This window comes from Dryas octopetala, chromosome 1 (assembly GCF_963921425.1).
Source record: "Dryas octopetala chromosome 1, drDryOcto1.1, whole genome shotgun sequence".
Classification (NCBI taxonomy): domain Eukaryota; kingdom Viridiplantae; phylum Streptophyta; class Magnoliopsida; order Rosales; family Rosaceae; genus Dryas; species Dryas octopetala.
In genome coordinates, this window is record NC_141366.1 from 2,220,277 (window position 1) to 2,236,740 (window position 16,464).

General features: G+C 39.4%; 4 protein-coding genes across 5 annotated transcripts; 1 reads left to right on the forward strand and 3 right to left on the reverse strand.

The window, feature by feature from the left end:
- Positions 1-2,443: 2,443 nt before the first annotated feature.
- Positions 2,444-5,097, reverse strand: LOC147296317 (protein DOUBLE-STRAND BREAK FORMATION). The gene is made up of 5 exons (XM_086234646.1): positions 4,972-5,097; positions 4,691-4,898; positions 4,347-4,490; positions 3,675-3,861; positions 2,444-2,755 (listed from the first exon to the last, which is right to left on the reverse strand). The coding sequence occupies exons 1-5, from the start codon at positions 5,007-5,009 to the stop codon at positions 2,574-2,576; spliced, it is 759 nt and encodes a 252-aa protein (XP_086090772.1). The 5' UTR covers positions 5,010-5,097; the 3' UTR covers positions 2,444-2,573.
- A 117-nt stretch (positions 5,098-5,214) lies between these two features.
- Positions 5,215-7,176, forward strand: LOC147296318 (protein FLC EXPRESSOR). Its single transcript, XM_086234645.1, has 4 exons — positions 5,215-5,697; positions 5,763-5,935; positions 6,087-6,169; positions 6,754-7,176. The coding sequence occupies exons 1-4, from the start codon at positions 5,225-5,227 to the stop codon at positions 6,844-6,846; spliced, it is 822 nt and encodes a 273-aa protein (XP_086090771.1). The 5' UTR covers positions 5,215-5,224; the 3' UTR covers positions 6,847-7,176.
- A 797-nt stretch (positions 7,177-7,973) lies between these two features.
- TAF15B (TBP-associated factor 15B) lies at positions 7,974-12,035 on the reverse strand. 2 transcript variants are annotated; one of them, XR_015119908.1, is made up of 7 exons: positions 11,772-12,035; positions 11,549-11,666; positions 10,627-11,365; positions 10,074-10,224; positions 9,920-9,995; positions 9,338-9,530; positions 7,974-9,216 (listed from the first exon to the last, which is right to left on the reverse strand). XR_015119908.1 is itself a non-coding variant. In XM_086229530.1 (6 exons), exons 1-6 carry the CDS (start codon positions 12,013-12,015, stop codon positions 9,437-9,439), a joined length of 1,422 nt encoding a protein of 473 aa, XP_086085656.1. In that variant the 5' UTR covers positions 12,016-12,034; the 3' UTR covers positions 7,974-9,436. The 2 variants fall into 2 exon arrangements, 1 of the variants encoding a protein (XP_086085656.1); XM_086229530.1 differs by having other exon boundaries at positions 7,974-9,530; positions 11,772-12,034.
- Positions 12,036-13,008: 973 nt separating this feature from the next.
- LOC147296320 (O-Glycosyl hydrolases family 17 protein) lies at positions 13,009-15,799 on the reverse strand. The gene is made up of 2 exons (XM_086229629.1): positions 15,272-15,799; positions 13,009-14,385 (listed from the first exon to the last, which is right to left on the reverse strand). Exons 1-2 carry the CDS (start codon positions 15,619-15,621, stop codon positions 13,272-13,274), a joined length of 1,464 nt encoding a protein of 487 aa, XP_086085755.1. The 5' UTR covers positions 15,622-15,799; the 3' UTR covers positions 13,009-13,271.
- Between the last annotated feature and the right edge of the window lie 665 nt (positions 15,800-16,464).

Genomic DNA, 16,464 nt, shown 5'->3' on the forward strand with positions numbered 1-16,464 from the left:
TTTAATATTTTTTTTTACTTTATCTCTTTTTTAAATTAATATTTTAATAATAAATTTGATTTAAAGAGCCTAATTCACTTGACTAATTGATCTTGAGTCTCTATTTTGAAGAGTTTATTTGAAAAATTTGTTAGAGTAAATTTTACTTACGTGGCACAACAAATGGAGCATCCAAAACTATTTGAAAAATCTATTGGAGATGCTCGTTATTCCTCCTTATATTCCTCCTTATAAGTCAATTACAATTTAATGCGTTTTACTTTACGATGAGTAATTAAGCCTTTGTAAAAATAAAAATAAAAAACACTTGTAAAATTCTAGAATGTCTTCTTACATACTGTATAACAACTAAGCCTTTTTCACTAATATTATTAGTTATGTTAAAAAAAATTAAAAATTTGTAGGTCTACTGCTAGAATTGATACCCTAGAATTGATACCCTGATCTTGCAATCATGGTGATCTTTGGCCAACCAAATTGGCTACACTTCTTGTATAGATCAACTTTCTTTTCTTTCTTTCTTCTGTTTTTTTTCCTTCCCTCTTTATTTTTGTAGCTGGAAATTGTGCAATTTTAGAAGCCACTATAAGAACATTTTATTATAATCACATCTACACAGATCATCAACCAGAAAACTTGAAAAAAAAAAGGAAGGGAAGATGAATTTCATATAAGACAGAAATGTAGGAATCAAATTATGCCTGAATTGGTAGTCACAACCTTTTTTTTCCCTATCAAATTCGAACCTCTCTTCCTCAGATATATTGAAGGAAAAGGCCAAAAGAAAAAAAAATTGGGAAATATTTTTGAGCATATATTATACATGCATGTACAACATTGCATGACTGCAAATTAACTATCCATGAACACGTCACACCAGTGACCAGTACTAGACTTTATTTTAATTTGAAATCCTCATCACGTCTATACATTATATTAATACCGATAAGCATGATAATACTACCCCCACCAAGAAATTAATGTGACCCAATTAATGAGATCCGACATGAAGCAAAGGCTTAAGAATTTATTAAAGGGAAACCCATTTCGAGAGAGATTGAAACTAAAACAATAGCAATTGTGGAACCCTAAGACCTATTCTCACTCTCTTGCATTTAATGCTCTCCACATGATTCCAAGCTTCTAATCTTTTGTTCCGAGGAAAACAGCTCTCTTCCCCTAGTTGTCATGGCATATGTATATATATCTGTTTTGTTTTTTTTTTCTTTTTTTTAGTTAGTACTTTATACGCATTATCTTATAAACCAAGTCTATGTTTTCAATTAGACTCTCATCTATCTCATACAATACTAATAAATAAATGGGTCCATTATGTTGAATTTCTTTTAGTGCATCATTACCTCAGAAAACGCGTATTTTATATAAGTTTCAGTTTCCGGTTTCAAGTTTCAAACCCCTAAGCTCTAGGAAGAAGAAAAACTTCGAGGCTCTAGACGGTGAGATCCATGTAAACTTTGTTTTACTCTATATTTTAAGCAAATGAATAAAGTAGAGGAAAAACAGACATCTTTCACCAACTTAGAGAAAAATAAAACATGCAACCTCCGATGCAAACATTGAATGCGCTTGCCTGGTGATATGGAAGATTCGATTCTTGAGATATGCTTGGTATTTTGTTTTTTTTCAAGTCTAAAATGATGGAAACTAGAATTATTAGAATAGAAGCAATGTTTGACAATGGCAGCCTCAAAAGTGGGGGAGTTCAAATGGTTACTGACCTGAAATTCAATTTGCTTAAACAGAGTGGGTGTTGGATTTCCAATGCGATCATTTCTATTCAAATTGCAAGTCCCCAATATCAATTCACTGCAATGAAAATTTTGGGGGCAAAAGAAAGCGGTTGGTACAAGCTGGGCCACGCTTATTATTTGTTTATATATAGCTGTTAATTAGCTGCATATATCTTCACTTCTAAGATTCTCTAAAGGTACCCAAAAGACCAGTAGACCATGGCCAACATAAGCTAAACAGGGGCACAGAAGATATAATAAACAGAAATATAAAATAAAATAAACGAAAGGACAGATAAGGATGGATGGGTACCTGCGACCGGGCCAGGCTGATGCACCAAAACTCCAAGCCAGTGAAAATCAATAGGGCCTTGAAGAAAAAAGTGCTGACCCACTTGCTTTGATATTCTCAATAGTTTGTAGGTAGAAACCAATTAAATTTGATCCCCTAAAGCCTACTGCTTGGGGCCATATATGATTGCCATGGCTTTGTAACAAACTTTGGTACTCGGCTGCAGGGTGCAGTGGATCAGTCAAAATTGTTGTGAAGTTTGAAATGGACGAAAATCCTGTCCTGGTAATATGATGACAATCTTGTTACAAATTGTACTTTGTTTACAGTTGGTAAGATTGAAGCAATGCTAGTTTTATAAAAAACTTGACTGGGCTCCGCTTGTATTTTGTTCCCCACTCAACACAAGCTGCACAATATTGTGTGTTATTGGCATATATAGCTTCAACCCAATCACTCTTTGACAGAAAATTCATTGCCAGCTCCAAAGTATAGCTTCAACCCAAGCACATACATTAGTCTTCCTGTGACTATAGAACTTCAGGGTTCCCCAACAAGCTTCGGCTTTCATTCAATTTTCGTAGATTCCGTTTTTTTATTCCGTTTCTGAACAAAGTGCTTGCTACACACTTTGTCTCTTTGCATACTGGAGAACACTCCTTGTTCTTCTCTTTTAGTCTCTTTTTCAAGTAGTCTGCTGTCTGTGCCTGAACTGATATGAGCAAACAGAATTTTCCATGATCAAATTATAGCAAATAGACAGCAAATTCCATTAATTTTAAACTTATCAACACAAATCTTAGTTACCAAAGATGACTCACAGATGGTAAAGTCATAGACAAAACGCCAAGGAAAACCACATTATGTGGATTGTCTAATATCCAGAATCACAAGTCAATATCCTGATCATATTTGTAACTAAATTGTCATTGGACAATTACATTGTCCTTTCATACTCAGCTTCACAAATTACTAGCATAATCTTTAAATTCATGAGATATAAATTTCAACCTCTGTGCAAACAAAAGTACATAGTATAGCTAGATAGTGAGCTCGGTAAGATTTCTTGCATATAAACAAGTCTATCATACACATCTTTCAGAATTTTGTACTAAGATTAATTTTTCTAGGTTTGTAATTTAGATGTAGTATTGTGCCAACGCGGGACACTCTCTAAAAATTGATACCTTTCAATGTGATGTAGCATAGGGATTATTTTACATGGAATTAACATAAAACTAAAAGTTCATTGATTTGGTTGTAAAGAGGAGCAATTATAGTGATTAAGGAACTCCAGCTAACACTGCCATATCATTACATTTTCTCATTACTACTATATGATAAAATCGAGAGGTTTGTTTCCCCTGGATATAGCGTATCTCCTGTTTGACAGCAGAGATAATGGTCGAAAACTTGACCTCATATAACAAATAGGCAAGCAATTCAGTATCATTGACCTGAAATAACTAAGCAAGTAGGAAGCTTTGTAACCAACAACAGTAGATTGTGGATATAGTTATCAAATCACTGTCTCAAATTGACTCTAATAGATACTCTGGCATATATACCACAAACTTGAACATAGTTTAACATAACTATTAAAGAAAATTAAAACAATTAATAAGACATACCGGAGTGTGAAGAAGCAGATGCCATGGAACAATCCTTGAGTCTCTTTATCTTTTCAATAGCTTGCACACTTTCAAAGACTTCATCCTTTTTCAGGTCTTCAGAAGATTTCCTCTTAAGGCAAGTTTCATCTGTTTTTGGGTCTTCCTTAGATTTCTCCTTAAGGCAAAACAATGCATTTTCACATGCCTGCGACAGCAATGGAAAATTTTAGAAGTGAAGTTACAAACCACAAAGTAGCCGAACATGCAAGTTACTAGCTATTACTTATGAAAATGAACAGTTGATAGATGCAACAGATTTGAACATCTCATCCAGCTTCATCTAACAGAAAATAAGACTTGTATATAGCACAATACCTATGATTTTTAGTAGCAGCTCATTCTAGACATAGGTAGCAATCAACACAAATCATAACAAAAATTTAAATCATGTTATCCTAAATTCTAACTTTATTCCAATTTCCTTCATTGACATTCTAGAATTTGGACTTGCATCTCTAACTGCTATCTAGAACCCAATCAAGCAATTGGTTATAGACTTGGTTCTTAAATCGATCCTCATCTCAGAATACGCCTTTTCTCACATAAAATGTTATTGTTTTGTTTATTTAGCAAAAATACTAATAAGTGAGCAATGCTTATAGTGATAGAGATGATGATGATCACACATACCCTTCCTGCAATAGAATAGAAACCACTATCTCTTGACTGGTGAGCAAAGTTTAGCCATTCTGTATATGGAACTTGTAGCCATGGGTAAGTTGTAGACTGGAGGTCCCGCAAAAGCAAACCCTCGTATCTCAAAGCCAAGTAACTCTGCAAACACAAACCAATTCACAAGCACAGAAGATTAGTACCAAATTACCAAAAGGCCTTCCCGTACCTAAATAACTGATATAGCATTTACCTAACGAGTAGAGTTTATTCGATAATTAGGTCCACAAAAATCACCAAATTTCACAAAATCAACATAAAAAACAATAAATTAGAACCAATCCTTATTTGAGAAGATGTACCTCAACATCGCCTACAAGTGCGAAAGAGCGAACGAGAAATTCAAGAACCAAAAGTTTCTGCTCGACATTTTTCTCGGCAATCTCTCGCAGAACGGCGAGAGATTCAGACCTCATGAACTGCATCAAACTGGACTGGACTTCCATCGACGACTTCACGTCCTTGGAAACCAAAACCGATTCCAAGACTCGTAGCGTCGCATCGTCGAACCTGCGTAAATTTAAGCCTTTCAATACCAGAGAAGACAGAGATGGAAGCTCGGAGAAGAAGCAGAAGAACAGACCTTCTGTTTAGGACGCGTAACCGAAAGAGTTCCGACATTTGAGCGCGAAGTGGCGCTGAATTTCATTTTGAGTTGGATTTATAAATGTTAGATTTAGCTGGTGAAATATAATGGGCCAAATTGGGCCTCTGTCTCCAGTAGCCTAAATTAGGGCCCAATTCACACTACTCCACCAGGCCCACACTACCCAAAAGCAATTAAGCAAAAATTAACACTCTCTCTCTCTCTCTCTCTCGCCAGTCACAGAGTCTCCATGGCCGGACGAGACCATCGCCACCTCCTCAGACATCCCCAAGCCCCCAACACGACGGCGCTGGAGGACCGCATCGGCCTCCAGCACCGCGAGATCCAGTCCCTCCTCGTAGACAACCAACGGCTGGCAGCCACCCACGTGGCGCTCAAGCAGGACCTGGCGGCAGCTCAGCATGACCTCCGCCACCTGTCGGTGGCCGCCGGCCAAATAAAAGCGGAGAGGGACGCCGAGGTGCGCGAGGTCTACGAGAGGTCGTTGAAGATGGACGCCGAGCTCCGCGCCATCGACGCCATGGGCGCCGAGCTGGCTCAGGTGCGAGCGGATATTCAGGACATGAGCGCGGCGCGCCAGGAGCTAACGGCCGAATTGGAGACGATCGAAGGGGAGGTTGCGAGGACTCGCTCCGAGTCGAAGCCAGTGGCGGCCATTAAAGCCGACATTGAGACCTTCGAGCAGGAGATTCAGAAAGGAAGGTAATTTGAGAATAAAAATTCATTGCTTTTGTGATTAAATTCATTGAGAATATCTGTTCGTGTAGGGCTGCGATTGAGAATGAGAAGAAAACACGTGCGAGCAACCTTGAGCACCGGCAGGCAATGGCGAAAACCATGGGTGCCTTGGCTCGTGAAATTGAAAAGCTTCATGGGGAGCTGGCCAATGCAGAGAAGCGAGCAAGGGCTGCAGTAGCAGCTGCTGCTGCAGCAAAGCCAGGTCATTCATTATTCATTTATTCAACTTCAAGTCTTCAACTTGTTTCTTCCAATTCAGCTATTATGATTTTAATCTAAGTTGCTTCATTTAAATTCACAAACCCAGATTCCATAAATGAGTTTTATCAACTCTTTAGGTTGTTTTTATGCAGATTCTGGGTACGCTACAACATATGGAATCCCTGAAATGGTATATGGAGGGAATGCATATCCAGACCCCTATGGCATGCTTCAGGTATGTGTATCTGTATGTGTGTATCATCTTGATGTTTTTCTCAAACCTCTCTAAAAGATGTGCAAAGAGTTGTTAGTGTCTGAGATGATAACCTCAATGCCACTGAAACATGTAAATATGATCTTTGTACAAATTGTAACATGGAGATGGGTATGAAAACTTTTCTTCTATAATTCTCTTCTCTTCATAGGTTAGAATCACACAAAAATATGAAGAAATCAACAGCCTCATGATCACAGACTTGCTTACTTGATCCCCCTCATTCCTATCTTGAGAATCCCCGAGACTAAGGGAGATTGGAAAACTGAGATGGAAGCTGTTAAATCCTGAAATTAGGAAAGATCAACAGGGAAAATTTGTGGTAAATATTATGGAACTTTAGGATTTAAAATTTGTAGCACTTCAGAGTTTCACTAACTATGGAAATTTAGGAAGATAACATCCAATATTCTTTTATGTTTTCAACATTTAACTGACTCAAGAACATTCGAATAAACATTGTATCTATCATTCCAAACAAATCTAATTTGTAAACCTTTTCATCCAAATGAACCTTAGATGTATATATGTCCTCTGCATTTCAGGCCCAAGGTGGTGCTGATGCTGCCCCTCAATATGGTTCTGCGCCTATGCCACATGGTTCCTATGACATGCAACAAACACATGTACAGAGATAGCATCTCCAGCAAATATTTAGACTACTAGAAAATTGAATTTTGCCAACAATTATATTTCCAAGAAATATACATTATTTTGGGATCCCACAAGTTTTGGCAGCAATTGTAATGCGAAATGTGATATGGGTTTCCTTTTTAATTTTTAGAAATGAACTCCCATCGAGTAGTGCTCGAGCTCCCATCTAGAATTGCTCGAACCCCCCTTGAGTAGTACTCGAACCCTATTGAGTAGTGCTCGAGGGGTGTTTGAGCACTTCTCGAGGGGGGGTTCGAGCACTACTCGAGGGTCAAATTTCTAAAAATTAAAAACAGAGGTTAAAAATCTTTATTTGACTTCAAGTTAGGTTAGTTTTCCTTCTCGTTTCCTTTTTAGATCTTTTGCATCTTATTCCTTTCCAATTCCAACCCTCTCGCTACAGAGAGAAATTCTTCTCACGCTTCTGGCTAGTAAACCAACCGGTGGCCACCAATTACTTGGCAGAAGAAGCTACTCTGTGACAAAATCAAATTAATTGAACGACAAACCCGCTCTTCAGATTTATGATTACCAGCCCTCAACAGGGTACGTAAAAGCAGACATGGGTGAGCCTAAGAGACGAATCAACAATTAATCGCCTTGTCGCCTACTAACATTTTTCAGTAAATCAAGACGAGAGCAAATTGGTCTTAATACAAAAGAAATTTGTAGCGATGCCCTACCCACCATAAAGTAGTTACAGATAAGCATGGGAGGTCGCTTTTAAACCCCCATTTTGCTCTGGTTGATAATCTTTTATGCAGCCAAGAGATGAACCAACAATTAATGGCCTTGCCAATGTTTTAAATTGCTATTTGAAATAGAATAAGAGTAAGTTTGAGCCTGATTTTCTCAGTATCAGAGCTTACCTAAATTAGTTTACCAAATTGTCTTTAACATAATTGCATCAGCGTCACATACTCGGATAGTTGGAAAGAAATAATTTTTGTCGTTCCTATGATGATAATACCATTTTTAACGGTTGACGAGGACAATAGCATTGTAGGACATCACGTGCATAAAATCATTTTTAGATCATTTTCCATGCGCATAAATCTTTTGAACACTTCATCCAGAAAATAAAAATTTACTGGGGGCAAGAAAATGGAGAAACACATCAACCAAAATTAAGTTTCACACGGAAATGTAATTGTTCCAGATTTACATTGTGCAATCGAACGGACCTATACAATAAAAAAATAAAAAGTAAAAATCCCACCAAGGGTCAAGTTACTCGACTTCAACTTAACTGTCCTAATCATCATTACAAGCCACCTTACCCACCCTTAAACTAAAATTGAAACAAAGAGGTATCTTCATGTTGCCATAAAAGCCAATGCCAACAATACAATATAACAGCAGTCGCTAGACACATGGAGTCTCAAAGAACTGCCGCACAACCACCCAAGAAAGAAGGCCTCACAACAGTAAGCACTCATCAGCAACTGAAGGGGAAGAGGAAATGGCAATTGAAGGGGCGAATTAACCAAGCAGAGATCCTTGTCATCCACAAGTACTTGCAGGCACCACAAGAAAGACTAGCCCAACCCAGCAAGTAACAGACAGATAAAAGGCATCCAGTACCCAAGATTTTGGGTATTCACACAATTTTAGCAAACAATACTAGATCTTAAACACCAGACGATGTGGCGAACTACCAAGTTAAATAATCCCTATACCTGTTCCAGTCCAGCACCCTCACAATTTTCAAACATCGGTAAAATGTTACTACTGTCCTACTACTACACATGTAGCATGGTAGCTATACAAGTCCTTCAACTGGACCAACCAAAACCAAGGGTGCCACCCATAAAAGACAGATTTTCCTCATTAAAATCAATTTTTTGACTTAAATCAGGCATTCTAAAAGATTAACAAAAGATGAGCTCCCCTTACCAAATAGGGTAATAATATAACATGCCATCAATCTAATAGTCCAGGTTTTGCAATATATCAATTCCACATCTAATGTCAGGTACATTACAATGCCAAAGGATACATTACAACATAAATTCAAGCCACATAAGAAACAATGGCCAGGACCACATGTTTGGGGATATCTAGGCCCTCATAGGAGAAATAAAGCACGTTCAGTCATGACTCATACAGGCGACATTTCAAGTCACAGCATGCATGCACAAACAACATAATCATGACCATGCATTTCACATGCTTCTATCAATGCTTGCATCTGAGCCATATATATAAAGTGATCAGATGCAATCAAGAACCCAGTGAGCCAGAGCTGGGCAATCTCCAAACAAGTGTTAAATAATGGTTATGAAAGAGCAGCACTCACCTGAAAATATCAACCTACCTTAGCAGCAAGCAATTTGAAGATTATCCACTTGTCTCTAAAAAAACATTCACACAACTAAATCAATCCCAGGCCTATAATTAAAACCCCTCCAGGAAGCGGTAGGTAAATCAATAGAGGAGGAGAGAGGTCTTGCTCAGGGTTAGTGAACAACCTACCTCTTAGACTCCCGTTTAAGAACCCCTCCAACGGAATACTACAAAAACCCTCAGACAACAATTCTCATTACATAAAATGTGCTCGATCTGGAAATTCTCTCAATAAGGACGTGAACGATTTCCGCCATGCTGATGTCTATCAGGTCCGCCATCCCTGCGCCTATCACCGCCCCCATATCCACCTCTACCACCACTGTTTTCACAAACAGATTAGTCAGTAAGCAGCTCCCAAGTAGAGCAATGACTAAGATTGACACAGCCAAAAAAAAGAAAAGCGACAAGTTCTTCACTATGGAAAACCACAAATTCAAAAAAATTCATAAGCCACATACAAAAATCACAATGTATCACTAATTGAACAAACACCAAAATGAAATTACTCAAAGACTTGAGTAAGTGATTCTGCGAGCTGAGGAAGGCACAGAAGATAAAAGTAACAAGAAAACTTAAAACATCAGGACTGCAAATTTAGACTTGCTGACTTTTGATAAACGTGAGGAAGAAACAAGGCACAAGAATAACACTATACAGAGCTCATTCCAACTTCAGCTTAAATAATATGAGCAGTCAATAGGAAGATACCCTTGGTCGAATGAAGCCCTAGGAGCCGACCTCTCCGCCATTGCAACACTTATCTTATATCCCCTAAAGTCATAATCTGTGAGCACAGTACACAATAAGTATACAGAGACTTCATACAACATTATACAATACAGAATGAGACCAAAACAATTACCGTTGTAAAAACCGCCAGCTGCATGTGCAGCAGACGGATCTTCATAGGCCAAACATGCATCACCTTTGTTCTTTCCCGTCTCATCAGTGTATATTTTAATATTATATGGCCATTGATCCTTATAGCCACGTTTCTGCTTGATTCTTCCAACCTAAGACAATGACTTTGCATAAGCTAACAACACCAAAGTATAACCAACTTCTAGGAAATGGAAAAAAGATTTCACTTGTCACAACAAGTGCTTGTTTGCATAAGTTAACAACATCCAAGTATAACCAACTTCTGGAAAATGATAAGAAGATTTCACTTGTCCACAACCCATTATCTTACATGGATGCCAAAGAAAAAGACTTCTTAACAGGTCAGATCTTAATCTTAGTAAGACGGAAAGAGATGTAAACCAAAATACAGATACTTGAGTTAGAGAATCGGAGGCAACATAATTAGTAATAGAATAGCATAATATATGACATGGATGAAATACAATAGAAAACAATCTCAATTCAAATTTATAAAAACTGGGATGCATTAAGATCAGAAATTATGAATTTACTTGTCCAATGCCTCCAAAAAGTTGCTGCAGTTCATCAACAGTAACATCTGGTGGCAAATTTGAAATGTAGATTCTAGCATTGTCACAAGTTTCATCACAATTCTGGTCGCATTGCTTCACCTTAGCTGAGGCCTCAGAAGGAGCACTGCCATAACCACCTCGACCACCACCACCACCGTACCCACCATCATATTTAGCAGGAGGTCCACTACGGCCACCACTCCTTGCATCTCCCAGACCATCACCGCCATAACCACCCACAGGACCACCATAAGATGGGGGATATGAGGCAGGCCCACCAGTATAGCTTGTAGGAGGAGGAACTGCTGCATCTGTTCCATAATTAGCATTGTAAGGCTGTGGGTAACTTCCACCAGCCCCAGCATAAGACGGGGGAGCATGTGGAGGAACCTGACCATACCCGCTATCTTCTCTTCCTTGGTTACCGCCATAAGAGCCTCCTCTACTGCCCCCTCCGCCTCTACCATCAAAACTACCCCCTCTGCCTCCATCGTAACTGCTACCTTTACCTCCTTCATAGTTACCACTTCGGCCTCCATCGTAATTACTACCTCTACCACCACTACCACCACGATTACCACCATAGCCCCCACCACTTCCTCCTCTACTGTAACCACCACCACTGCCACCGCCACGATCACCACCACCAGCACCACCAGGGGAGGGAGTACCACACTTATTACACTCAGTTCTTCTTGCAAAGTTCAAATTCCCACATCTATAAACAAGCATACGAATTTCAATATCAAAGACGCAGATGCAACAAGGGGAATCAAAAATTTAACTGAAATTTAAAGCTTTAATGTTAAAAACCTACGACTCACCAAAAATACGAAAAATAAATAATAAAATAACTCATCAATAAGTAGATCAGATAAAGAAAAAGAGAGAAAGGGATTACTCTGGGCTAGGGCAAAGCCAATCGCCGTCCCTTCCGCTGCCACCGCGGCCACCTCTGGCACCACCAGGGCCACCGCCACCGCGGCCACCACGATCTCCTCCTTGATATCCTCCTCCGCCTACAATCGAAAACAAAGAGGTCAAATTAAAAACATATACAACAAAAACTTCAAAAAGAATTCAACCAAAGGAACAAAGTAACGAAATTATATATATATATAAACCTCGACCGCCACCACCGCCGCCATAACCTCCACCACCTCGGCCACCACGGCCTCCGCCACCGTAACCACCGCCATCGCCACCCTTACCGCCATAGCCACCACCTCCTCCTCCGTAGCCTCCACCACCACCGCTTCCACCGTAGCCTCCGCCACCACCTCCATATCCTCCACCGTAGCCGCCGCCGCTAGATCCATATGGCGGAGGGGCGCCACCGCCACCCTCTTGACCGTACATTCCAGCCATGATCTACGTTCGAGATAGAGAGAGAGAGAGAGAGAGAGAGAGAGAGAGAGAGAGAGAGAGACAGACAGACAGAGAGATTAGGGTAAGACTCAGATATAAGATATTTCCACGCTAGTGCTTGTTTGTAGTTTATATAGGTAAGTCACGAAGAGATGTTGTCTTGCCGACTTTGACTCAAACACGTGTTAATTATCTCTAGCCCAAACCCTGAGCCCTCTGGGCCGGGTATTTTGTTGGGCCCTTTAAATTTCTAAAATGCCGTGGCATTTCGGCCCATTTCTGCTGACTGTCCAAGTCTGTCTCACATTTGTCTTTACAACTAGAGGATTATTTCTAATTTAAAGGATTTAGTATGTTTTGACCCAAAAATAAAAAAATAAAGAGTTTTTGTATGTTATGTTCCTAAATTGTTAATTTTAAAAAACAATAATTCACTTAATTGTGGAGGCTTATAGCTTTAGTGGCACCCCTCGTTATCATCTTCTCTAAGCTAAAAGAATAATAAAAATATTTTACTTTAATTAATAATTCAGATTCATAGACAAGCAGAATAATACGTTATATTCTCTGGTGATAACAAATTGAACAACATGGCAAAAGGCAGAAGATATCAGTCAACTATTTTAAGATACTCCTGACCTATGAAGTGGGCAAATGCATAGCCAGCAAGTTTTAGATAAGGCAAGGCATAGTCTCCCCCAAGAATTTGAGGTATTTCTAAAGAAACATATCTTCTATTGTCATATATTATATGCTTTCATCACCATTCAACACTGTCCAATCCCCATATCATATCAGGTACTACCAATATACCTTCATGGAGAGCATGCTTAAATCTAAAATCAGTAAATCCCTATGACAGAGGGGTCATGTCTAAAAAAAGCCAATAGCTGATGCTATTATTTTACTTGGAGCACTGGTTTCTATATTAACTCAAGTGAGAGGAGTACTCTATTTAAACCATTTACTTATCTCTTCTCCTACCAACTTGGGATAAATGTATTTGAAATTACCCACACACACAGACTGCACTCAACAAGAAACAAATACAGAGCTACAAAATCATTTTTGAGTTCCCCAACCCCCTTCTTTTGCCATCTTAAACACACGCAGAACAAGAACTTCAACACATAAATTAAACCTCTTACAAGTTACAACAACAAACACCGGCAAGAATGGACAGCAGACAGATCATACAACAGCAAAAATTTTCCTTGGATATCTATTTCTACAAAATTTTCCTTGGAATCTATTTTCTATGTAAATCTGGGTAAAGATAACAAAAAGACCGTCACTAACAGGGTCATCCACTGGGAAAGATAGGATGCATGAAGGGAATCTGAACGAGAAGTGCGAAGTTGGACAGAGAACCTGCAATTATCCAGTGATGGATCAACAGTTGTGATTAAACCCAAGCCCCTAAAGTCACAGCTGTCTGCACTCTGATTATGCTGCTGATAGTAGCTATTAAACGCATATGATATATTCCCAGGCCAACTGATATTGGAACAAGACCCACCAGGAGAAAGTGCAGTGCAATCAGCAAGGGAACATGCCTCTAAAGCACTTGCAGTTGCATTAGATAAGTCCCTATTATTGTTCACTACACACCACTTAGAAGGAAGGTACTCCACATTCTGCGCATCCACAAGGTTTTTTGAACCTTGGCTAAAATCAAAATGGTACTTGGCTTGACCATCAAAAGTGAACACACCCCAATGTCTCTCAAAATTTCCAGTGCTTATGCTTCTTCGATCCTCGTCTAAGAGGCTAAAAATGTATGTTTCGACTGGAGGATCCCGAGGTCTAAGTGGGGTCCCCAATTTGCTATGAAGGTGGCCCATCAGGCCTTTCATGAAGGTCTCAGCAGTGGACATGGTTGCATTTGCTGCTCCATCTGTAGGCCAACCAATCTGTGACACAACAATTTCCATTTTGGAAAATCCTACTGTTGACAATGCAGTAACCAAGGTGTCATAGCTCAAGTCAAAGCTGTTTTTGTATGTTCTGTGGCTGTCATTATGAGGTTTTGTGTTTTCTTTGAAGAGAGTGAAGTCAAGGGAAATGTTTTTGTTCTGATGGAGACTTAAGAATGGGGAAATCGTCACAAAGAATGGTGAACCGTGTTTGCTGAGAAACGTGAGCAGTTGAATCATGGTTCTATTGAGGTCGAGTCGAAAGTGTCCTTTGGAAGGAAGGCTGGAGTCTGACAGGAAGGAATCAAAACTGCAGGGAACCACTACTTTCACCTTGCTCTCCAAGTTTGCTAGGGCCAAAGCTGCTTGGATATTGAGTGCCGCTCCAATGACAAAGGGGTGAAACTGCTCACCATAACTCTGGAGAAATGGCTCATCTCCAACAGCAACATACCTGCAAATAGTCTAGTTAGCTACCAGTATATACAACATGAACCAACAATCTCATAGAAGAGCAAATTCCATTTCACTTTAGATTAGATCAACAAAAATACTAATTAGTAGTTACTGTAAGAGTCTAATGAGTAATGACGTATGAAATCCCAGCTACAAACATTTATGTCAATGTGTCCTTGCATTGCTGACTAAACCTAAAAAGGACAGAGAGTCAGCATCTACCACACCCTGAAAAGTTTTCTTCTTCCGTAAACAACAATGGCTCACTTTATAATTTGCATGACCAGTCCTAATGCAATTAACCCAGTTTCGGTTAGATTGTTTATTGTACAATAAACTTCCGCTAAGATCACTGACACTGACACAATGAAGAGCCAACAGGATCCTCTCCAAAATTTATTACATAGAGGAAAGTTTCTTGTTGCTCTAGGCATAGGTCATGTCTTACAGTCTTAGAAAGTGTATTGTTTTATTGACTAAAACATACAACATGTGTTTATCTGCCAAAAAGTGCAGCTCTGAAGCCACCAAAAGATTTGCACTGCTAAGATCCAAATACCGATACGGCGATACCAGCATAAGGCCTATAAGGGGCATGTCACTTCAATCTAAGCAAATAAAAACTGAAACAAGATAGATTATTTCTAATGATGCCAGTCTCTATTACTTGAAAAAAAATAAGAGTGTTTAACACAGATATAAATGCACTAGAGCAATTGGGTATTACTAATAATCAATTTCAGCCCCTTAGTAAATCTGCTAGTACGAGTGTATAGACCACATTCATAGCCCAAAATCTAAAAGCATCATCTAATTAAACTTAAACCCATTAGAGAAAAAGGGAAAAAAATTAATCAAATACCCAGAGTGAAAAATGAGCATACTCAATTCTAACGCCACTGCCAGAGCCACCATTAGAGATGTAGCGAGTGACATTATCATGGACCCAACTCTCAGCAGCCTTCTTGGAAGAGTTCAAGCTTTTAAGCAGGGCATTGGGAATGCCCACAGTGACACCAAGGTTGGACCCAGAAAGCGCTTCGAGTACATGTGGGTCGGCGTCGAATAGCTTGACTTTGGTGACATTGTTGGACTTCAAGAGCTCCACCACCTTGGGCGGCGGAAGTGGGTGCGAGGCCGTCGTGCCCCAGTTCACGCCTATGGCTCCAGCCCTACTACAGACCACGGTCGCGAAGAGTACCATGATGATGATTAGGCGGAGATTTGGAGGCATTTCTGAGGTTTTGCTTTGGACTTGTGGAGAGTGAGTGAGAGAGTGAGAGAATGGGCTTCAAGGCTTAAAGCTGGTGCTGATTGCTGAAAAGTAATAAATGACTGACATACTGAGAATTTGGTGGAGGCTTTTCGCAGCGACTGTCGTCGTTCTTCGTTCTGATTATTTGGAGCCAAGCGGAGACGATGTTCAAGTGAGCAGTGATGAGTCAGTGAGCACTACTCTGAACTCTCTTTCGGGCGGGCCATATTCTACTTTACACGGGTACAAGGCCCATTCTCTGAAAGATCTGGTTCGTTTATAGTCTAACTTTTGGTGGGCCATTTAGACCCGTTAGGAACGTTGGACACTTGGACAGTAGTTGGACCTCTAAAAGGTCTAGTTCGTTTATACTCCAACTTTAAAAAGCATCTGTTTTACCATTAATTATTATTAAACCTCGTATGCAAGAGTTATACATTAATCGAAAAACTTGAAGATGATTATATTTGAATTTGAACCCAAAATGTATTTGATAAGCCTCCAAATATCTTGATATGAAATTCATTTTATCTTCTAAAAATACGAATATTCGAAAGAAAAAATATATCTTTTTTCCTAATTAGAAAAAACAAAATTTGGTATGGCCGTATGGGTATTGAAGGATAATGATGTTGATTTTTGATGTGTTTTCTTTAATAAATATGAATATGGATGACCCAACGAACCGTTTACACAATTACACCAGACGAAAACTCTTGCAAATATAACTGAAAACCCGCCTTTTCCACCGGGACCATGAGCCTGTCACGCGCTCCTCCCCCAAATCCCCCGAAAACCATCACAACCGTCCACGCGGGTCGT